Raw genomic sequence first — 26,180 nt, forward strand, 5'->3', positions numbered from 1 at the left:
CACCAAAGGATTGGTGAATAAAATGCAGTTATAGCCCGGCCAGCATGGCTCAGTGGTTGAGTGTCAACCTATGAACCAGGAGGTTGAGGTTCAATTCCAGGTCAGGGCACATGTCCGGGTTGGGGCTCCATATCTAGTGGGGTGTGTGCGGGAGGCAGCCAATCAATGAGTCTCATCACTGATGTTCTCTCTCTCTCTTCCTCTATGAAATAAATAAAAATATTTTTAATGCATTTATATGTTTTTACAGAAAACAGCAGTTGTATTTGTAATAGGTAACACAATGTTTAAGGAAGACAAGTGTTGCTTTTTATGTTTACCCACTTCAAATGACTTTTTCAATTAAATGATTATTAGCCCAAATTATATCAGGTTAGATAGAAAGTTTCTATTATAGATAAACATAAGAAACTATATTTTATGTAGGCAAGACTAGTAAATGACAGTTTATAGCACAAACTTTTTACCTTATAAAATGGTTCCAAAATTTGAACTTTTACAACGGCTGCACCAGTTCTAATCCCAGACACCAAAATTATATCTCCTTGTTTCCCTTCTTTTTCCATCTCAGTTATATATGCTGGAGGAGAATATTCTGCTTCAGAGTATTTTAGAATCCTAAAGAAATTTAAAATAGGGTTTGTTTCTAATAGAATCAAATAATCAGTCTTCTTCCAAAAGGCACTAAGCAACTTTAAACCTAGACTCTTCAATCTCTACACAGTATAAAAAGTTGTGTGTTGTTTTTTTGTTGTTAACCTTCACCCAAGGATTTTTTTCCATTGATTTAAAAAAAAAATATATATATATATTTTATTGATTTCAGAGAGGAAGAGAGAGATAGAAACATAAATGATGAGATAGAATCATTGACTGGCTGCTGCCTCCTGTACACCCCCTACTGGGAATTGAGCCCACAACCTGGACATGTGCCCTTGACTGGAATTGAACCTGGGACCCTTCAGACCACAGGCCGACGCTGTATCCACTGAACCAAACCAGCTAGGGCTCCATTGATTTTTTAGAGAGAGTGGAAGGGAGGGAGGAAGGGGAGGGGAGGGGAAAAGAGAGAGAGAAAGAGAGACATCGACTGGCTGCCTCCTGCAGGCGCCCAACCAGGGCCAGGGATCGAACCTGCAACCAGGTTCATGCTCTTGACCAGGAATCAAATCCGAGACCCTTCAGTGCTAGCTCAGCACTCTAACCACTGAACACACTGGCCAGGGCAAAAGTTTTAACGTTTTTTCCCCCACAAGGACTAGATAGAAGAAAAGTATTTAATGTGCCTCTGGCTAAAATTGTTGTTGGACTAAAACTTGGATGGTCTCAGAGCTACTTCTTGGTACTGAAGAAAAAATTTCATACTATTTTTCCCACTTACTGGATTTCAGCATGTGCAAATAGCTTAAACAACAAAACAGCCAGAACATATACCTGACTCAAATAATCTATATATATAAAAGGCTAATATAAAAAATTTCCCCTCAGGAGTTCAACCTGGAGACCTAGAGTTCGATCGCTCGCTATGACATGTGCTGACCATTAGGGGGCAGCGTGGAACAAAGGAAGGCTCTGGCTGGCAGCCAGAAGACCCCGATAGGTCCTGATCGCCAGCCAGGCCTAGGGACCCTACCAGTGTACAAATTTTGTGCACCGGGCCTCTAGATGTACATACTAGCAATCCTGAATGCATGAACTCCTTTGCAGTTCATTAAATTAAACTATCATAATGGTACCCTATATCCATACCATACTATATCCTGCATCCTACTGTATCAGAGACATCCCCCCACCTGGTAAATTTATCTGTTCCAAAGAAGTCAGACAGCAGGATTAATGCCCTTACAAATGGTTGTTCAGTGTACCACAAAGGCAGAGGTCTCCTTCAGAGTCAGATGGTATATGTTAGGTTGCAGGGTTACCTAATTTTGTTAGACAGTTCTCCTCTTGATGATTCGTTGTCCTTAGCAATGCTCCACTCAAACATCATCCCTGCCAAACTACTAAAAGTATTTCCTGTAGATCAAGTAAAAAGCAGACAAGACAGAATCACATGCTCAAAACCATTCAGGTATCTTAACTAAAAAGGAAAACCTAACTAGAAAATTACTTTCGGGCCTTTTTAATGAACAAATAGGAACACTTATCATTAATTAATTAAAATACATATACCAGGAAGATCCCTATATAAATAATATAAGTGCTATTGCTGCACAAGCTTTCTGAAAGTAAAAAGAACTCAAAATGACTAGCTTCTGGTTGACAAAAATTATGCCACTTTTTCTGTTTCTCTTTACCTAAAGGCCACCTTGTAGTCTACCTCATAGGAGGTAGACAGGAATCCCTAAATTCTGGTCCCTTCAACAAAAATTTTATAAAATTGAGAGTCTAGAATAATTTAATACATTCACTCTTCAGACTTAAAAAAAAAACACTATTCTTTACTTAATAGTTTAGAAAGAGGCAATAACTTTAAATGTTTTAAATGTATTATAACATCAGCATAGTATATTAAGCTATATAAAACCAGGCTCGCCGAAACTGGTTTGGCTCAGTGGATAGAGCATCGGCCTGCGGACTGAAGGGTCCCAGGTTCGATTCCGGTCAAGGGCATGTACCTTGGTTGCGGGCACATCCCCAGTGGGGGTTGTGCAAGAGGCAGCTGATTGATGTTTCTCTTTAATCGATGTTTCTAACTCTCTATCCCTCTCTCTTCCTCTCTGTGAAAAATCAATAAAATATATTAAAAAAAAAAAAACCAGGCTCAAGAAAGACAAATTTAAAATTATAAAACTTTTTCACAGGTTTACATTGAATTTTCCTAGCCTACAGAAAGTGGACTTATCAAAACAGAGCTAGCAATAAATTCTAAAAAAAGGGTTCTTAGTTGCTGATTTGGGGATCATCAGCAGAAGCTAAGTGGCAGAATTTGGACATTCAAGAAAACTTCTGAGATAACCAACAATTCAATATAGCAGGAAAATTTTATGAAAGTATTAGCTAGTGTATTGAACCATGCTCAGAATGATTAATTCCTCATGTACATGAGCTTCACATGAGAAAATAAATATTGCTTCCAATCTACTTTTATCTCTCCAGTTTCTGTTTCCAAGTACTAAACATATAGGAGGTATTACTTTAAGTAATTTTGTTGAATCTTCCGAACTTCTTTACCTTCAGCATCCAAGGCCCTCACCATCAGTTCCAGGGGTGAATCGTCTACATAAAGTTCCCGAGTTCGAGATATAATTTCAATGCTATCTATCACATCAACCTTCACATCACAGCGCAGCTCATGGTCAGTCACTGCAATGAATCCAAACACTGAGAACTTAATTCAACAGGTCATGACTCTATTAAATGTCTTAAACACTCAGAATCTTATTCTAAATAGTAGAAAAAAAGAAAGGCTGTAACAGTTGCTTTCAACCTGTGGAAGAAAACAACACAATGACAAAATATAAGAAGTTTTGTTTATAATAAAACACTAGACCAGTGACTCCCAAACACTGACCTACAATGTATGTTTTCATTCATCCATTGAAAAATGAGAAAAAATAATGTAAAATAGCACATAATCAAATGTACTCACTTTAAAGGATTATACTTTATTTTTACATTCTATCTTACTTTTGAAGTGTCAAAATGTTTTTCCTTTTATGAAATTATGGTGATAGATTTTAAAAAATGTATTTAGTTAAATAAAATGGTTGCAACAATGTCAGTCCTACCAAAAAATTTCTCTCTCTTTATTTTTCCAATTTCCCCCCTTTGGACCATGAGATTAAAAGGCCTGGGAACCATGTATTAGATACAATCAGAGTTCCAGACAATATAGTCATAATGAAATTCATAAACACAAATTGAAACAATACAGAATGAAATGAAGATGAAATAAAACTTGTTTGATATTATCCTTTAATAGCACTTCCCCGTCACATTTACCATGTGTTAGAGGACTGTCTATATAGCCAACCCATTCTGCTGTTGTAAGTATACATTTTTAGATTTAGCTTCATCTTCAAGAAACAAAAAGCAAAAAAAAAAAAAAGCAAAGTAACTACAATTTCAATACCTCAAATTAATAATGGATATCAGGGTGCTCACTTTGGCAGCACATATACTAAAGTTGGAACGATACAGAGAAGATTAGCATGGCCCCTGCGCAAGGATGACCTACAAATTCGTGAAACATTCCATGAAAGAAATAGGAAGGAAGGAAGGAAGGAAGGAAGGAAGGAAGGAAGGAAGGAAGGAAGGAAGGAAGGAAGTCAGTCAGTCAGTCAGGGGTAAGCTGTGTTCCCTAGGTGTAATACAGGTAACTGCCCCTCAAAAACGGCTAAAAAGCATAAAAATGTTATTTCAGTAAAATCTATACTTTCTTCCACAAGAAACATAGAAATTGAATTAATTATCCTGGAACTACTTTATATTTGTAGGGTTCAACAAAACGAGTGTCAGGTTTCTTGTGTCAGAGAAAGAAGCTGATCCCTGGTAGGAGGCAGCCGATCCATGTTTCTCTTCCTCGGGTTCTAATTTAGCTCAACCATCAGGGCTTGTGGTGGTTTTAATATGTTTCCACAGCCCAGCCGGCATGGCTCAGTGGTTGAGCATCGACCTATGAACCAGGAGGTCATGGTTCGATTGCAGTTCAGGGAACATGCCCAGGTTGTGGGCTCGATCCCCCATGTGGGGGGCATGCAGGAGGCAGCTAATCAATGATTCTCTCCCATCATTGATGTTTCTATCTTGCTCTTCCTCTCTGAAATCAATAAAAATATAATTTTAAAAAAAATGTGTCCACAAATCCCTTGACACTCCACACTCCAGGAACTGGAGCTTATTTTCTCTCCCTTGAAAAGTGGGCTGAACGTGGCGATTATCTTTAATGAACAGCCTATGGGGAGAGAACAATGGTAACTTTACAGTGGAGAAACCTGGCAGATACTACCTTAAGCAAGTGATCGCTAGTAATAAATCTGCTGATAGCATGTACCCCCTGATATACCACAATGAGAAGGGCTCTTCATTTCTATGGTTTTCTTCCTAAAAATCTATAACCCAGTCTAATCATGAAAAGATACCGGACAAAGTGAAACTGAGACATTCTACAGAATACCAGACCAATACTCTTTCAAGTGTGAAGGTCATGAAAGACATGGAAAGACTGAGAAACTGTCACAGATTAGAGGAGATTAAGAGAAAACATGACAATTTAGTTTAGTAATGTGGTGTCTTGGACTGACTCCTAGAGCAGAAGGGACACGAGTGTAACAGTACGGGAAACTGGATGAAGAGTATGTGGGAACTCTTTGCATTATCTGTGCATTTCTTCTAAAATAACTTTCTAAAGTGATTTTAAATCTAAAATTATTTTAAAATAAAATGTTTAAATTTTTATGTTTTTTACTTTTTAAAAAATGTTTTTATTTTTTATTTTTTAGAGGGAGATGGAAAGGAGAGGAAAAGTGCCCGTTCCCACTGTCCCCACTCAGGTAGGACACTGAGACTGGCATCGATCATTGGGAGTGTCCACCATCTATGTACACAACTGTATTAATAGCAAAATATTAATTTTGAGCCCCGGCCAGTATGGCTCAGTTGGTTGAGGGTCGTCCCATCCACTGAGTCAAATGGGCTAGGCAGTTTTAGAAATATCTTAACCAGTTCATTTTACTTATACACTAGTGGCCCTGCGCATGAATCCGTGCGCTACTAGCTCGCTGCCGCTTGCCTCAGCTGGCCGCCTGGCCCACCGCTGCACAGAGCTTGCTGCCCGGCCCTCGTGCTGATCCGTTCGTTATGCATCACGGCATAACGACCATTTGCATATTACCTCTTTATTGTATGTATAGGATTCCTTTTTATTAGACATGGTAGTGATGTATAATAAAAATAACCATCTAACTAAGACAAAGAGTTCTTCAGTAGATATAAATTCTAAATGAAGAAAAGCATAGCTTGGCCCTAGCCAGTTTCGCTCATTGGTTAGAGAGTCAGCCCACAGACTGAAGGGTTCTGGGTTCGATTCCAGTAAAGGGCACTACCTCAGTTGCAGGCTCGATCCCATGACCTGAGGGGCGAGTGCAGGAAGCAATCAATCGATGTGTCTCTCTCACATCGATGTTTCTCTCTTTCTGTCTCTCCCCCTCCTTTCCACTCTCTGGAAAAAATAACCTCGGATGAGGATTAACAAAAAAGAAAATAAAAAAGCATCGTTTGCCCTGACCGGTTTGGCTCAGTGGATAGAGCGACAAGCCTGCGGACTGAAGGGTCCCAGGTTCAATTCCGGTCAAGGGCATGTACCTCAGTTGTGGGCACATCCCCAGTAGGAGGTGTGCAGGAGGCAGCTGATGTTTCTCTCTCATTGATGTTTCTAACTCTCTATCCCTCTCCCTTCCTCTCTGTAAAAAATCAATAAAATATATTTTTAAAAAAAGAAAAGCATTGTTTGTCAACATTTTTCTTTTTTAGTGGTACATAAAATAATAGTGGTACACAAAAATAGCTTTGTAATAGATGGCATATTCAAATATATAAAATATGGTATACCAAGCAACTTGAACTTCTCTTTGATAACATAGCATTGATATATCACTTATCAAAATAGTTAAAAGTCATACAGATACTTCTGGCCTATCAATATGGCAATGAAATGCCAGAAACTCAGGAACACAAAGAGCCCTGCTCTGATTTTGGATACAAATAGCATTTCTTGAGCTGTTCTAGTTTAAAACAGACTGGTGCAGTACTTCCCAAACTTTCGTATGGATGAGAATCACCCAGAAAGCTTGTTTTGGGCCCACCCCAGAGATTCTGATATAGCCGAAGTGAGATGGGGCCTAAGAATTTACATTTCTCCCCTGGCCAGGGTGGCTCAGTTGCTTGGAGCATTGTCCCGTGCACTGGAAGGTCACCTGTTCAGTTCCTGGTCAAGGCACATACCTAGGTTGCTGTTTCTATCCCCGTTGGGGGCACGTGCATGAGGCAACCAACTGATGTTTCTCTTACCACTTCCATGTTTCTGTGTGTGTGGTTTTATTTCTTTCTCCCTCCCTCCCTCTCTAAAAACAAACAAAACCTCTAACAAGCTCCAGGTGATGCTAATGGTATAGGTTCACCGACCACACTTTGAGAAGTACTAGTCTTTATACTTCTGCCTTCGGCCTTACTCAAGACCAAGCTCAGACATTAACACTTAAGCTAGTTCTGATAAGTAATTCTTTCCCTCTTGTATCAGGTACCCATGCCAGGTGCTGAATATACAAAAATAAAAATTAAAAAAAAATCACAGAATTGGATGCCACAATTATTTTACTGTTACATATTGTGTTTTCTCTCAACATACCTATCTCTCGAGCAAGAATAATACTGCTGAGGCGTACAGGTTGGGTAGATTCAGCAAAAATTACAGCTTTTTGGGAACATAAGATGTCGTTTTCATATAAAGGCTCAACAGTTACTACATCAGGATGGGTGGAATGCCTGCCAGAATAAAATGCTTAAGAGTATGAATAAGAATAAGTGGGTTAACTTTTGGTGGAACACAAATTCTTTTATTTTGTCCATTATTACATACTACCAGGTGTATTTAAATGACCCTGTTCAAAATAGAAACATTACTTAGGAAACAAGATTTAAGTGGGAGAGACTGGCTCAGCCGGTGTGGCTCAGCAGTTGAGCATCGATCTATGAACCAGAAGGTCACGGTTTGATACCTGGTCAGGGTAATGCCTAGGTTGTGGGTTTGATCCCCAGTGAGGGGCCTGCAGAAGGCAGCCAATCGACGATTCTCTCTCATCATTGATGTTCCTATCTCTCTCTCCCTTTCTGAAATCAATTTAAATTTTTTAAAAAATATTTAAGTGGGAGAAACTGATCAGAACTGTTTCCCAATGATCCCATGTGCAAAATTACATTCCTCAATATTTAAAATTAGATTGCTACATTCTTCCCTCGGCATGTAAAAATAGGATTGATGTGTTTCCAATAATGAGAGAAGTGGTTTTCTTATACTCTCAGGAATGAGTTTCCTTCAATTCTAGAAAGTGGGTTGCTGATATCTTAGATGAAAAAGTTGCTGAAATGATGAGGTCCGAGCTCACTTAAAAAAAGGTCATTAATACTTTTGGATGGATGGAATGGCTTTCAATGTTGGAAAGATTCCTTGCATCATCCTCTCAATCAGGAAATACATCACACTGGGTTATCTTACAATTATACTTCCCTTATACTTCCTCGTGAAGTGGGATGTGAACTTCTTACACTCTAAACAAACCTTAGTGCTCTCTTAGGAGAGGGGTGGGGAACATCTGGCCCGAAGGCTGTATAAGGCCCATGCAATACTTTGGTGTGGCCCTGCCAAGGCATTAGGGTTGAGTTAATTAAATGTTTGACCAAATATAGTAAGCTAATTTTTTAAAATTATATTTTTATTGATTTCTGAGAGGAAGGGAGAAGGAGAGCAACCCGGCATGTGCCCTGACCAGGAATCCAACTGCCACTTCCTGGTTCATAGGTCCCTGCTCAGCGGCTGAGCCACACCAGGCAGGCTCAGTTGATACTTCTGTATGGCCCAGGAATGATGTTATAAATATCCAAATGACCCTTGGCAGAAGGAAGGTTCCCCACCCCTGTCTTAGGAGATGGTAAGTGGAAATCCACTCCTTTTAGGATGAACCCCTGAGACTTTGAAGCCCACTTCAGTTAGGTTCCCTCACTGAAGGTCAAGGGTTACTTAGGTAACCTCACAACATACCATTGAGTCCTCCCACCCAAGAAAATCATGTCTTTCCATCCTCAGTCAGAAAATCATCCCTTTAGAGTACCCTTGTCCTCCCCGTTCAGGAGGGTACCATCCTATAAGGGGGAGAACATATTACAGGCAGATCTCATCTTCACCCACAATGGATCTTTTCATATTGCAGGAAGTTTGTACTTCGTGGTCTCTGGGCCTCAGTTCCCTCATCTGTAAAATAGGACTAATCGTACTTACTTCACAAGACTACAAAAATAGAGTTAATACATGCAATGTGCTTAGTTAAGTACACAATAGTTTACGTTTTGGGATGTTCACACAGAAGACCCCACCTTAGTTAGTTAGTGGGGACGCTTACACTCGAAGCCTCTCTGCTCCTAGTAAATTCCCTCCGGCCTTTCTCCCTCTAGCTGTGTACCCTGGGGGGGGGGTCCCCACGTTGGTTAGCCCCAATACCAGAGACCTCCCACACAGGGCTTCCGTGGGCTCTAATGGCCACTCCCACAGTGACCCCCCGCCCCCCAACACACACACACACACACACACACACACACACACACACACGCGCGCGGCCAGTGTCACGTCCTGGGCATGTCTCAGAGAAGAGCCGTGTCCCACGTAGCCTTCGGGTCTCCCACGCGAGGGTAGGCCACACGGGAATCTGGCCACTCCACTCCCACCCACACCCCACCTGCCTCCCTCCGGGGAAGCCACCAAGTGGGCACACAGCCTTCCCGTGGCCTCTGACACGGTGAGCCTCTCCCATCCTCGCCGGGCGGAGTGGGGTGCAGACCAGTGACCCCAGCCCCTCACCAAGTGTAGCAGCCCCGCTGTGCCTCCAGCGGGAAGGGCACGCGGCCGGACTCCCGGCTGAAGGGCAGCAGCACCTGCGGCACCTTCAGCTTGTGGGCCAGGGCCCCAGGCAGCAGCAGCAGCAGCAGGAGGAGGCGGTGTCGGGGCGAGCAGGAAGCCAGGCCCGGGCCTGGGGGCCCCGGTGCCCCGGAGCCGGTCATGGCGCCTGCAGGCTCAGGTCCTCTCACCTCGGCGGTCCCGGCCCCACCAGCCAATCCTCGCGCGGAATGCCGGCGGGAGGCGGGGCCGCCTGGCTGGGAATTGTGGGAACACCTTTCTTCAACGCTCCCGCAAACCAACCTCATGGAAACTTGCCCACTTAAATATTGGAGGGCAGATCTTGTTAATAAATAAAAATCAAAAAGTCTAAAAAAACTTTCTCCCAGTTTAATTCTATTGCCTACCTTGTTATTTGGCCCCTAACCCCACCCCACCTCCAATTTTTTTTGGGGGGGAGGGCAGTAATTTCTATGCATTGATCCGTGCCTATTAACGGAAAAATTTCCAGTCTTAAGTATAAACAGCTAGAGCTGGTGGTTGTCTAGGGAGCTGTGTCATTTTACTAGTATGTCAGCTTCTCGTCCAGCCTCATGGCCAGGGTGCAGGGAATGCCAGGCACTGGTGTGTCAAAGGCAACTTTGAAAGCTATCCACTCATACAATCTCTAAGCAAATATTAAGAGCACGTCTTTTTAAAAAATATATATTTTATTGATTTCAGAAAGGGAGAGGGAGAGAGAGATAGAAACATCAATGACGCGAGAGAATCATTTATCGGCTGCCTTCTGCACGCCCACACTGGGGATTGAGCCCACAACCTGGACATGTGCCCTGACTGGCAATTGAACTGTGACCTCCTGGTTCATAGGTCAAGGCTCAACCACTGAGCCACACCAGTTGAGCTAAGAGCACTTCTCGTTAAGGGTTTCAGGTTCCATTCCTGGTCAAGGGCACATGCAGGAGGCAACCAATCGATATGCCTCTCTCACATCAATGTTTCTCTCTCCACCCCTTCCACTCTCTCTGTCCCCCTTCCACTCTCTCTAAAAATATCAATGGAGTGCTCGCTTCAGCAGCACACATACTAAAATTGGAACAATAGAGATTAGCATGGCCCCTGCGCAAGGATGACACGCAAATTTGTGAAGCATTCCATATTTTTCTCATTTATCCTATATAATAAAAGCCTAATATGCTAAGTGTCTGGTCGACTGTTCAACCAATCAAAGCATTAATACGCTAAGACCGCTCAACTGCTCGCTATGACGTGCACTAACCACCAGGGGATAGATGCTCCAACTGGTAGGTTAGCTTGCTGCTGAGTGAGACAGGCCAGACATGCCCGGGAGCTCCCCGCAGTCCCTCCCCGGCTGGCCAACCTTCCACCCAGATAGTGCACCGGTGGGGTCCCTCGGCCTGGCCTGCACCCTCTCGAAATCCAGGACCCCTTGGGGGATGTTGGAGAGCCAGTTTAGGCTTGATCACGAATTCGTACACTGGGCCTCTGATGGATAATAAAGAACATTATAAACTGATGAACAAAAATAGATACAGAAGCAGAGCAGCATCTAACAGACTATCAAATTACAGCAGGAAGGCTGGGGAGGTTGGGTGGGGAGGTAAGAGATCAACCGAAGGACTTGTATGCATGCATATAAGCATAACCAATGGACGCAAGGTAGTGGGGGGTTGGGGAGGCCAGGGGAAGGTCAATAGGAAAAAAAAGGAGACATATGTACTACTCTTTAGAATACTTTAAGCAATAAAATAAAATTTTAAAAAATCAATGGAAAAAAATCTTCAGGTGAGGATTAACAACAACATAAAAGGATTGGCACATTTTTTTCCCCCAAAATTTCCCTTTACCTGATAATATGTGTTACCTTTGTTTTACCGCTGTTATATCAGGACATAACAACTAGGAACTCAGAGCTGAGTTTTGAACCCCGTTTTGGTATGCTATGTCCTGTTGCTACCACCTACAAAGATCTGATTTTTAGCCCAAACCTCAGTTCCTGTGGAGAAAGCACACTTGGATTAGTAAAAATAAATAGTAAATAAATAAATAAAGAAGTCAAGTAGGTCTGGAGGTTGGAGGGACTGGTTCTTTATTTTAAAAAGATACTTGTTCAATTTTCAGTATCAAAACAGTTGCACTATTGGTTTCTCTTTCTCCCAATTGGCCCCAAAGGGACCACACCAAAGGAGAGTACATTTTAAGCCATTAAGCTGCAGGATGCGCTCCTAACAGACCTCAAGGAAACCGCACTAAAAACGGGGCATTGGGGAGGGAAAGAAACTTAAAGATCAGCACACCGCCAGCCCAGACTGCAGCGAGCTCTCACAGCCAGTGTGGCCAGTGTGTCCCAATCTCAAAAAAGCCAAGTTTCAAAATAATACAAAATTTAAAAAGTTTTGTACATAAACTATTCAAGATTTCTCCAGCACTAACTGGTAACAAAGCACAATGAGATGGCACTTTTAGAGACAGCAGCTTCAGACCCAGAGGAGGGTAATGAGATGAGTTCCATTTGGCTAAATCAGTGGCAAAAACATAATTTTCTTTCTTTCAAGGAGGCAGGAGAGCAAATAATTGGTCACTTCAACAGAAGGGGCACATGATCCATTTTGTGAACCATTGGGGAAAGGGTAGAGATGGGACAAGAATTTGGTCTCTGACAGAGAGGTCTCACCATTTTAATTTGGTCACTTCTGATGAAAAAAATAAGTTGCCCAAAGATGCCTTAAAAGCTGAAACCTAAACATCACTTTTTTTTTGGGGGGGGGGGGGGGGGTGAGGAGCTAACTCCTCCTGGAATCACCTTTTCGATTTGGCTGGCACTCTGCACAAAGGAATGGTTCCCCAGAGAGGAGCCTTTCTCTGGGCTGTGTGTGGCTCTCGGTAAGGCAGGCCCATCCTCTCTCCCTCCTCTATGGAGAGGGCACTATGGGTTAAACTGAAAAATTACCTCCTAAAAGTGAGAAAGGGATTAGGCTGCAGCTTGAGAACTGTGGAATTACTTGGAATGTTTTACAAATGGTTGCCACATCAACAACAAAAAAGGTAATTACAAAATGTGTACATCACAACATGCTTTTAAAGACACTTTGCATTGTGCTCACATTCCCTTCAATGTTGTTCCCAAAGGCGCTCAGCCTCTAGCCCAATCAAAATCTCTGAGGGGAGGCAGAGACAATTTGGCGAAAAAGACGCAGGGGGAGGGGGGGGGCAGTGAAAGGAGAAAGCAGCCTTCCAGTTAAAGATCAGCCCTCAGTTTAAAGGTCAGCTTCAAGCAGGCTGGCCTCAGGCGGAGTCAGGGTCAGAGGGAGGAGCAGCGGCAGGGCGGGACTGGGTGGCTCTACATCTCATTCAGGTCAAGCAGAGTCTGGTCCAGCATCCTTTGTGTACAGAGGTGTTCCTCTTTGGTGCATTTCAGTTTATCTAATGGGGGTAAAGGAAGAGACATTAAAAACCAGAAGTAAATCTCAAGGTCTACCCACTCTGAGAACTGCTCCTGTTGCAGGGAAGCTGCAGACTAACAAAGCAGTTGCCTTCTCAGCCACAGAGTCAGCTATTGCATCACTTGGTTTTGCAGGGCCGCTGGCTTGCCTACTGAAGTTGCAGGCGCTGCTGTGCTTCTGGGGGAGTTGGGAACCTCATCAGTCATTTCCTCTACTTCCCACACCCAACAGCCTTACAGCTTTCAGTCCCCCAAAGGAGGCAGCCTTAAACATCACCATCAACTCCTTTAGGCTTTGCCCAGAGAACAATGGCTCACTGAGGTTTGGCCACTGAGAATAAGGATGGGTATATTTCTACCATAGAAACATTAGGATCTCAACTCGAAAAGAGTACATGGGTATTCTCATGAGCTAGAGAGGAAAGGAATAACTGGTGGGATAAATAAAAGAACCCCCACAGTTAAGTAAAATAGTCTAAAGAAAATAAAGCCAAGAATACTATCAAACATACACGTGTAAGCAAAACCTTAAGATTTTTGCAGTGTTTATTCAGAACTAGCTTGTGACATAGTTAGTTAAAATTAAACATAAAATGAGGAAAAAGCAACATGGAAAATGTCAGGAAGAAAACTAGCAGCTGGACATCAAAGAGAATCTAATCTGCCCAGAAAGCAATCCTCTCTGACTGCTCTAGGGAGGTGGGAAAATACTCAAATCTGTAACTCGGGGAAGGTGATGGCACACAGACCTATCAATATCCCACACCCTTTTCTTTCCCTTCCCTTCCCTTCCCTTTTTTGCATCCAGTCGGAAGGGCCCATCGCTGGGCCTGCAGATAAAGCAGTTACAACATCTTGTCAAGTCATTCCTTTTATTGTTAGAAAACATCCATGCAAGGGAAAGTATCCTACAGTCAGTGCACAAGTGAAAGAGCAGCAAGTAAGGGTGGAAAGCAGAAAACTCTCCCATGTTTTCTCACTTAACCTCTCAGGCCTCTCCATCACCCACAGCCTCTTGAAAAGGGATAGAAATGCAGTATTAAACATTCCTACTATACAGGAAGTCAACAATAGTCTAACTGCCCCAATTAAAAAGCAATTTGCTTAGGGCAACTTAGTAAATTTTAAAAAGACAATCAGCTTTGTGCTGGGGTCCAGGTCAGTGGTGTGAGCAATAAGCTCGGTTTAATGGGCACCAGGGAGCCCTGCCATCAGTCACACAGATCATGCAGCGTTAGCTTCAGCTCATTAGAAAGCAGGCGGTTTCGCTCAAGTTGGCTGTAGAGATGCTCTGTAGCAGCGACAGGAAGGAGAGAAAACAAGAGGAGAGGAGAAAGAGGAGGAGAAAGAGAAAAAGGGAAGGTTAGTAGAGTACCAGATGTAAATCTGAGACTTTCAACTAGCTGGCACACATGACATGCATCTGTAAGGCAGAATGGATGCAAGGACGATTCAGACAGAGGGCAATAAGAGTCAGTCAGTTGATGGAAAGACTAACGGAGGAATAAAATAAAACTCAGACCAACAAGTTGGAAGGACAACATTATGAGGGGGGAAAAAACACATCCATAGTATATATTCCCTGGGTTGAGAAACGGAGACAAGTGAAACAGGGCAGAGAAAGGAATACAGCTCAAGTATAAGAAATACATTTATAATGATGAGGTTTGGAAGGACCAAGTGAACAGTTGAACATTTTTCTGTAAAAGCATTTAATACACCATTATGAATGGTAGATTGGGACAAATATCCCTATACCCACTCAATCCTACACTTTCTAATGCTTCTTGTTGTAGGCACTGGAATAGAATTATCATAATGGTTTATTCAATCAAAATCCAACTTCCCCCCTTTTAAAAACAAACAAACAAAAAACACCCCAAACCTGTTAAGAGTTAACAGTGTGCTCAGGGCCAGGGAAGTTGAATTACTGGTACAAGCCAATCAAGACTATCCTATTCTAGTTTTTTTTCAGATTCACTTGCAGCTAGGGGTGGTCATGTGATCCAGTTCTGACCAATGAGGTATAGATATTAATCTGCTGGGAGTTCCTGGGAAAATTTTAGCTTCCCTTCTTGCCTTTGAATATGGTTGTGATGGCTAGAGCTACATAGTCCAACCTTAAAAGACCAAAAGAATCACACTAAGTCCAGCTATATTAGACCACAGTTGCTCAAGTCTAAACTTTTATTATGGAATAAAAATAAACCCCATATTTATTTTAGCTGCTGTTTCCTCCAACCCAAGCATTCCCGATACAAGTAGTTAAGTGCTCAAGTTCCTTGGCTTTGTCTGGATTTTCTACTTGGAGCACACCTTAAAGAGGGGTATGGAGAATCCAAATCCTGCACAGGGGTAATGGAAATTTGTGTCAGCCTCTGAAGTTCATGTAAAGTTTCTTTCTGTTTTACAGTCGGTTTCAAAATTGTCTAAAGATGTCACCACGAGCCCTGGTCAGTGTAGTTCAGTGGTTAGAGTGTCTGCTTGAGCACCAAAGGGTCTGTCTGGGGTTTGATTCCTGGTCAAGGGCAAGTACCTGGGTTTCGAGTTCGCTCCCCCACCTGCCTTGGACAGGACCGTGCAGGAGGCAACTAGTTGATGTGTCTCTCTCACATCAATGCTTCTGTTTCTTTCTCTACCCCACACCCCTTGCCCATCCATTCCACTCTCTCTGAATAGCAATGGAGAAAAAAGCCTCAGGTGAGGATTAACAAAAACAGACAAAAAAGATGTCAATATGAAAAAGATACTTTTATGCTCCCAGTTATATACACTATCAAAACAAAAAGCATAGCCCTGGCCAGGTGGCTCAGTTAGTTGGAGCATAGTCCCACACACCAAAAGGTTTCGCGTTTAATTCCCAGTCAGAGTGCATATGAGAGGCAACAGATCAATGTTTCTCTTTCTCCTTCTCCCCCTTCCTTTTTTTTTTTTTAATTTCAGAGGAGAGGGAGAGAGAGAAACATAAATGGAGAGATAGAATCATTGATTAGCTGCCTCCTGCACACGGCACATGGGGGATCAAGCCTGCAACCTGGGCATGTTCCCTGACAGGGAATCAAACCCTGATCTCCTGGTTCATAGGTCAACACTCAGCCACTGAGCCATGCTGGCCGGGCTCTCCCCCTTCCTTTTACTGTTATCTTTTTCTTTGGTATTTTTTATTTCCCCCCTTCCTTTTAAAATCAATAAAAACATATGCTCAGGTGAGGATTAAAAAAGAAAAATAAGCATATATGTATAAGAAGATCCTGGTAGATGGAATATCCCAAAATAACAGCTTTTAAAAATTTTATTTATTTTTTTAGAGAAAGAAGGGAGAGGGAGAAACATTGATGAGAGAGAACCATCCATTGGCTGCCCACTGTACAACCAATGAAGATTGAGCTGGAAACCCAGGCATGTGCCCCTTTTGGGAATCGAACCCGTGACCTCTCAGAGCCACACCATCTAGGACAATTGCTGCATTTTTTTATTATTATTATTGATTTCAGAGAGAAAGGGAGAGGGAGAGACAGAAACATCAACTATGCAAGAAACTCATTGATCAGCTGCCTCCTGCACACCCCACACTGGTAATCAAGCCCGAAACCTAGGCATGTGCCATGTGCCCTTGACCGAAATCGAACCTAGGACCCTTCAGTTCGTAGGCCGGTGCTCTATCCACTGAGTCAAACCGGTTAGGGCAACAATAGCTGTATTTTAAGGGGCAGAAATAAGCCAGTGGGTCTCAATATGAGTAATATTGCCCTTTCCCCCCAGAGGACAATTTGGAAATGTGTGGAGGCAGGCTTTAATTGTCACAGTAACTAGAAGGCCATACAGATATTTACTGGGCAGGGGACAGCAATAAGTAGAATTGTTCTGTACACCCCAGGGTTATCCTGGACTAAATAAAAAAACCACTATACTAGTCTATAAACTCCATGGGGCCTAGGATTGGACCTGTCACGTTCACTGGGACACCCCTGACACATAGATTCCATGTGCAGCCTGACTCCCCTGTAGCATCCATATCCAAGTTAGTTAGTGTGACTCCCACTGCCGTCTTGGATCGAAGGTGTAAGCAGAATCTTATTCCTTAAAACAGTCTGGTCAATGAGGGTTTTGTTCCATTTAGGGGAAAAATAAATAGAGAAGTGGGAGCATTTTATTGCTTAATTCCCAGAACGCATAGTTCCCTTAGAATTGCATGAAGTCAGAAAGACAAATGTGGTTGTTCTCTCACAAGGAACTTATTTAATAAGTAAAGTTTTTTTAAAAATATATTTTATTGATTTTTTACAGAGAGTAAGAGAGAGGGATAGAGCGTTAGAAACATCGATGAGAGAGAAACATCGATCAGCTACCTCTTGCACACCCCCTACTGGGGATGTGCCCGCAACCAAGGTACATGCCCTTGACCGGAATCGAACCTGGGATCCTTGAGTCCGCAGGCCTACGCTCTATCCACTGAGCCAAACCGGTTTCGGCAATAAGTAAAGTTTTTAACTCTGCTATCTCTAGTGGCTAAAAATTCAGGATCAGATACCAGCTCATTAAAGTTCTTGGTTCCCTGATAACAGCAAAAGAAAACAAACCAAAAAGGCAACCCGGAGAGTCCATTTGGTCTCATTTCCTTTTAGCCGTGCCTAATTAATTAGAGAACAATCTCATGAATACTGGACATCCTTAGGCTTCGTAGTCTGAATTAGGTCAATTTCATTCAGTAACAGGAAAGGGCTGAGTAAAGGGAACCACATCAGCTTTAAAGCCTCAAAGTTCAAGGAACGAGGGAGAACAGATTTTGCTTTTGATATTTTTTACCCCACCCCAATGTTGAGATTGGGGAGTATTCCAACAATACTACAGGAAAGGAAAAGAAACTGAGATATGGCTGCCTAAAATAACAGGTTAGAGCCACCCGTCAGGTAACTTGGGGTTTAGCCATGTTTTGTTCATCGTTCCAACAGTGGTAACGAGGAACTAAAGAATACACATTATCAGCCTGTGGTTCTTTCTTAGAAATTAAGAGGAAAAAGTTAAGATGTCAAGCACTTTACTCTGAGATTACCAATGATGCCTGACCCCATTCCAATAGAAGATCCAGACTTAAGCATTACAGGATGGTTTCTGCCAGGACACAGAGTATTAAAGAATGAATTTAACGTAACATTCCAAATTTTACTCAGCTGCCATGGCTTGCTGGTCTCCATCCTTGATCACACCAGCCATGGCCATGGAGAAAAACAGGAGCTACCAGGATTAACACTTCACTTTTCCCATTCCCATTCTCTCTTCTTTCTTTTCTAAGAAGCCCCTCTGTGCCAAAGTCAACTCCTGCCCAAATACTAAAACATCTAGGAATGTACTATCCAATGCAGTAGCCACTAGCCACATGTGACTGTAAAATTTAGATGAAAAGTAATAGAATTAGAAATTTAGCCCCTCAGTAATATTAGCCATATTTTGAGTGCTCAACAGCCATATGTACTAGTAGCTAGTGTCTACAATACTTTCCACCAATTCACTTTATTTTCTCTGTGAAATACAGCTCCTCTTCTTGCTCTTAACCCTTTGCACTCGCTTGCTTTTTTCTCGATTCCTTTATTCTAATGCTAACCGTGTGGAGTCACACTCGACATCCGAGTGCAAAAGGTTTTAAGGAGCAAAATGTACCCTTCAAATACAGTATTAATGACAACGTCCCATCTCCAGTTAATTTCCTTCTTAATCGGTTGAAGTTGAGAATCATTGGAAACCACCAGCCCTGAACTTCATAAAGTATCAAGGCTACTCATTCTCCTTTATCCCTCTAACCAAATCCATTTGGCTTCCTCATCTATAGATTTTTCTCTTTGCTTAATTCTTCTTTTTACATTTACAATTGTCTTTTAAGGTTCTAAACCCTTCCATGGCCTAAACTGCTTGTCACCCTATGGATTCCCAAATCAAGCCCCAGGATTGTTTCACCTGGAAACTGGACAGTTGTTCAGACTTAGTCTCTACCTTCCACATGTTCTCCCTGCACCTACACCACCACCATTTTCCCACGCTCAGGACCAGCCCTTGGCTTTTCCTCCTCACATTCAGTGGCTAGGCCCTGCAAAATACCCATCGTCATGCCATCTCCTCACCACCATCACTCTAGTCCGGACTATTATCCCTGGGAAAACTGCAATGAACTAGCCCAGTATTTCCCGAAGTGTAGCACAGTCACTGCTGGTGGAGGTGAGATGTCAAGCAGTATGCATTTGTGAATTTAAAAAATTTTTATTATCTGTATTTCTTTAATGTGCAATAGGAAACACAGAAGCACACATCAAACCTTTGATTTCAAGTTAGAACTGTGTCAAGTAAGAATAAAACAAATTTGAAACCAAGAGTAAATTTGAAGAAAACAATGTAGGCAACAAGTGAATATGGCAACTCCCCAAGTGGTATGAAATTTGGGAATCATTGTCTCCATGGATCACTTTGATAATCTGCTTCCCTTCCAATATATTCTTAACTCAGCTGCCAAATTAACTCTTCATATATGCTATGCAGACCACAACACATCCTTGTTGGAAATCTCCAGTGTCATCCCCATTACCTAGAAAATAAAATTAACCCCCGCCCAGCCTGATTTCAGCACACACCTGTCCCTACTGTCTAAATCTACCTTTATAGATATTGTGTTCTTCCCATCTCTATCTATGCCTTTATTCTTTTTCTTCTTTTTGACTGAAATGTTCAATGTCCACTATACCTCAACTAAAGTCTGCTTGTCAAAAATCCAATCTTTGGAACCTAATAAAAATGAAGAGTCGAGTTTCAACATGTTTATTAAATACCTATTACATGCCTCCTTTCATCTTTCCTAAACATCCCCACAGGAATCATTACCTCGGTACCCCAACAGCACTTTATTTGTGGCACTTATCACACATCATTTTTTGCCATATATATATGTTTAAATTTTAAATATAGTAGCTAGTGTCTACAATACTTTGATGCCTGACCTTTGGGAACCAGAATCTAGTCGGAAAGAGAGTATATGTGTGTATATGTGTGTATATATATATATATATATATATATATATATATATATATATATACATACATATATATTCTCTTTCCGACTAGATGAGCAATCTGGGAATAAGGATGGTGTCTCCACCTTTGATTATTTCTGTCCCCACCTTAATACCCTATGCATAGAAAATACCAGGGTCAGCTGAATAAATGAATCTGTACCTTAATTTCAAGGGCTATGTGGCAGGAAGAAATGGTACAGACAGAAAAAAACAACAAAAAAGACAAACCCTAATTCAAGTATCAGGTCAAAGAAAACCTCTCTACCTGCCTGTATCTGTTGAAAAGAAAAGCCACCCTGGCCAGTTTTGCTCAGTTGTTAGGTCGTAGGCCTACGCACCAAAGGCTCTCGGGTTCGATTCCCAGTCAAGGGCACATGCCTGAGTTGCAGGTTCAATCCCCAGTCCTAGTTGGGGCACCTGTGTAAGGCAACCAATTGATGTGTCTCTCTCACACTGATGTTTTTCTCTTTCTCTCTCTCTTCCTCCCTCTTTTCTACTCTCTTAAAAAAAGCAATAGAAAAAATATCCTCGGGTGAGGATTAATAAAAAAGGCAAATTTTGCCCTGGCTGGCGTGGCTCAGTTGGTTGGAGCATCATCCCGTACACCAAAAGGTGGCGGGTTTGATTCAGTCAGGGCACATACCCAGGTTTTGGGTTCAATCCCAGTAGTCACATGCAGGGGAGGCAACCAATTGGTTTCCCTCTCACGTCGATGTTTCTCTCCCTTCCTCCTCTCTCTAAAATAAATTTAAAGTTTTTAAAAAAAGAAAAGAAAAATTTAAATATATACTTTGCTGAGAAACCAAAACACTAAAAGTGAGTAACACTTAGGTGCTGAAATAAGTATAACCGAATACCACACCATCCAGATCGAATCACCTCTGGTGTGTATACTGAAATTCCCAAAATACTGGTATTTAATTCCATACTGTAAACCAGGAACAATTTTACTAGCAGAACTTTATCCTATGAGTGCATGAAGAAACCAATACCACCCTGTGCACATTATTTGAAATAGGCATGCTTGATTGTGTTAGTTTTTCTGATAATCACTTATCACTTGTCATTTGTCTCATAGGAGGAGGCAAATGGTAATAAGCCTCAAATATGCAAGAAAGATTTCAGGAAAACATGAAACTGTTGAAAATTCTATCCACCATGTACTTTTCTGTGACTTGGGATGGCCAGTTTTAATGGTAACATAGTTGGGTCCACCGAATGTTTTGAGGATGCACCATTTGAACCACTGGCAAAGGGTAGAAAATGTGTATTGGGAGGCACTTCAATGGACTCCCGACCTTAAGCAAAGGAGGAGAACCTGAAGAGAGGATGGAACATTCCAGGCGGCATGACTTAAGAACTGCAAGTAAAGGACTTGGATGATCTCATTCGGCTTAAACAGTAAGACTAGAGGCTCCACTACTAGACCACCATTCTGATAGACTCAGATCAGGAGAGTTTAAATGTCAAGAAAAAATAGACACACACAAAAGTGGCTTTGATTATGTAAATCAGAGGAGGGAAAGCCTACGATAGCTGCTCCCCACACCACACCCCCAAGGCTTTCTCAGGGACAGCAGCAGCTTTGTCAATGACACAAATGCAGGGTGGCTGACGCTTCCAGCAGCTGAACATTTTAATTTGGGGTGGGGTGGAAGAGAATACATAAGTTGCTTTGTGGCCCCCGCCCATCCTAATGCCTTGGGGACCAGCCAGGCTGATCCATATGGAATCCAGAGTGAGAGTGGGGCGTTGGGTTCCCCGAGGAAAGGGGGCAGATCCAGAACAGAGCAGAAACGGTGGCAATTTATCTGTATGAAAAAGTAAGGAGACTCTAGGTGAGAAGGACTAGCGTCAATCTACACAACAGGGTGGGAGGAAGGGAGCAGAGAAAAAGGAACAGGTGGCAGTAGGAATGGTAAGAGAGCCAGACACTATAGCCTGAGTCATTTGGCTTCTTTTCAGGGTTAGTGGGAAAGATACCAAGAGGCAGATTAGCATCAGGCCCAGGGATCCACAGCAAACAGGTGAAGTCCCCAATAACTCTTTTGGTGCTTTTTACTAGCAGGCTTGCTCTGGGACTAAAATTTGGGAATCAAATTCAATTTGTAGGTAAACTTGAGTATTTCCAATTATGAGTATTTCCCCAGAATTTTATCAGGGCCCAAACCAAATACACCCAGGAGGTCTGAGTTTTGTTATGTATTAGAACCCCAGTCACTGGTTCTCTGGGCCCTATTTCCTTAGTCTTATGATGACATGATTCTACCTTCAGCAGTATCCCTGCTGAGAAAACTAAATTTGAGGAACAAATAGAAAAACCATAGTGTTATAATGAAGGGGCTGTGAATAAAAATTACATGTAGATCAGGGTTCTACCACTGATCCAAGATTAAATGCCTCCCCAGCTTTTGCCAACAAGTAACCAGCACCAATGTTTTAGAGATAAGGGTGGAGATTCTAGTGTCCAGAGGATAAAACCAAAGCATACTATGCACAGTCTATACCCCCGCTCACCCACAAGCCAAGGTCCCAGCCCCATCTGCTGTCAGATAGTTACATAGAGGTCATGTCATTGAGGGCGTGGTCCAGCTCCTCGCTAATGGCCTTGTACTTCAGTTTCTGGGCATAGAGCTCATCTGGACAGGCACAGGAACCACAGGGAGGAACGAGGGGGACAGAGTGAAAGGTATCAAAAGCAGATGAAGAGAGGGAATCATTAGAAATTAGGGAAAGTGTCACTGTGGGTCTAATACCACAGTTAAGAGCACCATGACTGGCCATTTTCAGATCCACTGTCCCCCAGGACAAACTGGACTTCTTGACACCTCTAACTGACTGCGGGTTAAGAAGGTGGGCACAGTCATGACTAGAAATTCCTATTACCAAAGCCACTCAAGAGGTTCCCACTGCCATCCAGTTAAACCAATTTCTAGCAGTGACAGTGCTTAATTTAACAAAAATAAAAAGTAGAGAAAGTACACTAATACCAGATACTTTTCCAGCTGCCAAGGATAACCAGTATTCTTGGCCCCTCTGCTCTACAGGTTGCCTGCTCAAACTCTCCAAAGAATACCCTGCTACCCAGAGTATACCAAGGAACATATTTCAGAGTTCTCAGAGTACATTTACCCTTGTTAGGGTGGACATGTTGCCAAATTGTGGGGACGGAAGTATTCAGAAAGCCCATGGTACTGGTCAGCTCTGAGACAGCTGCGTCTCTTGCAAAGGTCCCCCACAACTTGAGTGGTGAACAGATTGCCAAAAGTAGCCATGGAGTGACACATGTTCTCATTGCCTTCTCAAAGTATGGCTACCATTTTGATCCAGAAACTAAAACTAAAGATTTAAGACTACTGAGTTGGTGATAAATGCTGCCATTATCAGTCTCCAAGGGAAGGATGCAAATTCCAAATATTAGGTAAAGTCTTACTAAAGGAAAAGATTAAATGTAGACAGTCAATTCTATTCTAGGGTTTGACCCACTTCAGCTAGTTGTGGCAGGGCACGGGATGCATGCCAAGTCACCACCAACTCCCTTTGGTCTCCAGGGAAAGGGGATAATGGTCAATGGGCAAGGTCTTCCTCTATATTCCAGTATTTTAATTCCTCTCCCAGGCTCCATACCTTCCAAATCATCAATTGTCTTTTCCAGCTTGGCTACCGATCTCTCAGCAAACTCAGCACGGGTCTCTGCCTAGGGGAAATACAAAACCATTGGAATCAGAGAAGAACAAGACAAATAAGAGAAGAATCTCTATTATCTTCACCTTCTACTTCTATACCTTTCAGAACCAAAGCCAGCCAGTCTACATTATGCCTTATATACAAGTACCTCTAAATGTTTGGGCCCTTCCCCTCAGCTCACCTCCTTGAGTTTATCAGTAAGAATCTTTATCTCTTCCTCATATTTGTCTTCTTTTTGAGAGTACTATAAGAGAAATAAAATAAAATTTTCAGAGTAGAAATTATTCACATAGATAATACACCACCACCCCAGCCCCACATTTACTCTTACACTGAATATCTTCTTGGATATACTGTGCTGAATGGTTGGTCCATAACAAAGAGCAAGGCCCATTTCTGGACAGTAAGTCCTTAAAATCCACAAATCAATGTCCTAAGAGTCATGATACCCTTACTTTTTAAAGGGACCTAACTTTTGATCTTATTCAGATCAACCCAGGGCATTACTTTTCCTTCCTCCAACTTAATGAGTAAGTATAGTGACACCCAAGGCCAGATGGCTAAAACAGTGCCACATGATGACAAAGACAAGTCTTCTGTTTTGATTGCTTAGTAGGTCTCAATCTGATACCATCTGTTGCTCCCATCTTTCTGCTAGAAAACCTGTTAGGACCCATGATCATTGTCATTCAGCACATCCGTATCAACCTGAGAACATGACCCCAGGCACCTGAGACCATGACGTTATTTTAACTAAAGCTGTCAAAGTGCACAAGAATTAGCATTAAACCTAGAATCCAGACAGAGGGTGGGTAGGTAAGAGGATACTTCTCACTGGATTATATAAGGAATGAGTTTCTGCAGTCTCTCATTAAGGGTAGGGCTGGGCCCAGGCCCCCAAAGCCTGTCACTTTCACAAACCAGCCCCTACCTTCTCCGCCTGAGCCTCAAGAGACTTGAGGTTGTTGGTGACATTCTTCAGCTCCTCCTCCAGCTCAGAACACTTACTGTGAATATTTTACATACCGCAGGAGAAGAAAGGGGAAGGAGAAAAGAATAAAAAAAGGGAGAGAGACACACAGACATGAATTGAACCCATATGTAGAGATTTGGAAGGCATAACAGGGAAAAAGAGAAGGTCCCAGGTGATCTGAGCAAGCAATAACCCTCCTCCCTCTACCAAAGACCATGTCAGGAGTTAGACTCCCATGGGCTAGGACTCAGAATGTTTAGATACCAATAAAGAAAACACTTGAGAGAATTCACTACTGGGAACAATTCATAACTGCTACCTGGGGTGAGGTGGGAACAGATGTCCAACCCAATAGTCCCCCACATCACCCAAGGGAAGGAGACACCCTGTGGAGGCAGTGAAGCAACTGGGAAAGAAAAGATGAAATATGCCAAGAAGTGGAAAAGAATGGAGCATTCCATGAAGAGATGAGAAAGCACTCAACAAACCAACCAGTGGAGGGAAGGCAGCTGCAAAACAAAAAACAAAACCACACCATACATATAACCTCTCCGTAGGTTTAATGGTTAGTACCTTTTCTTCAGCAGCACTCAGACACTTCAGGTTCTGGTCCATCAGTCTGATCTGCTCATCCATCTCTCGGCAACGGCTGTTAGTGATAGTCACGGGGATCGCACAAGCCAGGTTGTGGGGAGGGAGAAAGGTCAAGAGGGAACACAGCAAGAAAACAAGCAGCAAAATGGGAAAAAAAACTTTTCAAAAAATGGGAAGAAAACACCACCATGGTCATGATATGTCATGTATGGGGAGAGGGGAATGCAAGGGAAGCACAAATATATATATGCACCAGCACTAACTTTGTTATGCAAGGCCCAGAGGTGCCAACGGGGAAGCTGTTGATGCCTGCCCTTGCCCTGAAGTTCCCCAGCCAATTGGCAAAGTGGTTAAAACAGGGGTGGACCTTAAGGCAGTAGAGCCACTTCAATGCCTCAAGGACAAACAGACCTGGTGAAAGAACCCAGTAGGGCCTTCCAGTTAACGGTTCCCCATATGTTAGTCTTTATTTTCCCTCAATAAGAAAGCCTCAATCTGTCACCTGTCACTAGTAAGAAAGCGAATAAGAAAGCCCAAGGCCATTCATAGGGCCTAAAAAAGCACTAGAGATAATGCCTCCCCTAGGCCCTGTTTAACAAGGTTAAGGAATGCTAGCTTACTTGCACTGCCCAAGCCAAAGGGGAAGGGATAGAAGGGAGGGCAAAGATTTGGGGAGGAAGACACTCACGACTCTGCCAGCTCAGCTCGCTCCTCTGTGCGTTCCAAGTCTCCCTCGATAATCACCAACTTACGAGCCACCTATAGGAGAAGACCGAGGTAAGCTCAGCAAAGCAAAGG

The 26,180-nt window shown here is 42.5% G+C and overlaps 2 protein-coding genes across 10 annotated transcripts in view; both read right to left on the reverse strand.

The window, feature by feature from the left end:
* NUP210L (nucleoporin 210 like) overlaps positions 1–11,304 on the reverse strand; it is a 58,419-nt gene extending 47,115 nt beyond the window's left edge. For both annotated transcript variants that reach the window (XM_079761586.1, XM_079761585.1), the window contains exons 1-5: positions 9,572–11,304; positions 7,349–7,485; positions 3,175–3,306; positions 1,923–2,016; positions 468–618 (exon numbers count right to left, since the gene is read on the reverse strand). In XM_079761586.1, coding sequence (XP_079617712.1) covers positions 468–618; positions 1,923–2,016; positions 3,175–3,306; positions 7,349–7,485; positions 9,572–9,915 — 858 coding nt within the window. In that variant the 5' untranslated portion in view covers positions 9,916–11,304. The remainder of the gene's footprint in view (positions 1–467; positions 619–1,922; positions 2,017–3,174; positions 3,307–7,348; positions 7,486–9,571) is intronic.
* A 155-nt stretch (positions 11,305–11,459) lies between these two features.
* The window catches only part of TPM3 (tropomyosin 3), a gene marked incomplete at its 5' end in the record, with an annotated part of 29,581 nt that continues 14,860 nt past the window's right edge, over positions 11,460–26,180 (reverse strand). For 2 of the 8 annotated variants that reach the window (XM_079761587.1, XM_079761592.1), the window contains 5 exons: positions 11,460–13,051; positions 23,756–23,825; positions 23,997–24,059; positions 25,362–25,437; positions 26,071–26,141. In XM_079761587.1, coding sequence (XP_079617713.1) covers positions 12,969–13,051; positions 23,756–23,825; positions 23,997–24,059; positions 25,362–25,437; positions 26,071–26,141 — 363 coding nt within the window. In that variant the 3' untranslated portion in view covers positions 11,460–12,968. The other 6 variants (XM_079761588.1, XM_079761594.1, XM_079761590.1 and 3 more) reach the window with 5 other exon arrangements.

Source organism: Cnephaeus nilssonii, assembly GCF_951640355.1.
Source record: "Cnephaeus nilssonii genome assembly, chromosome: 21".
NCBI lineage: Eukaryota > Metazoa > Chordata > Mammalia > Chiroptera > Vespertilionidae > Cnephaeus > Cnephaeus nilssonii.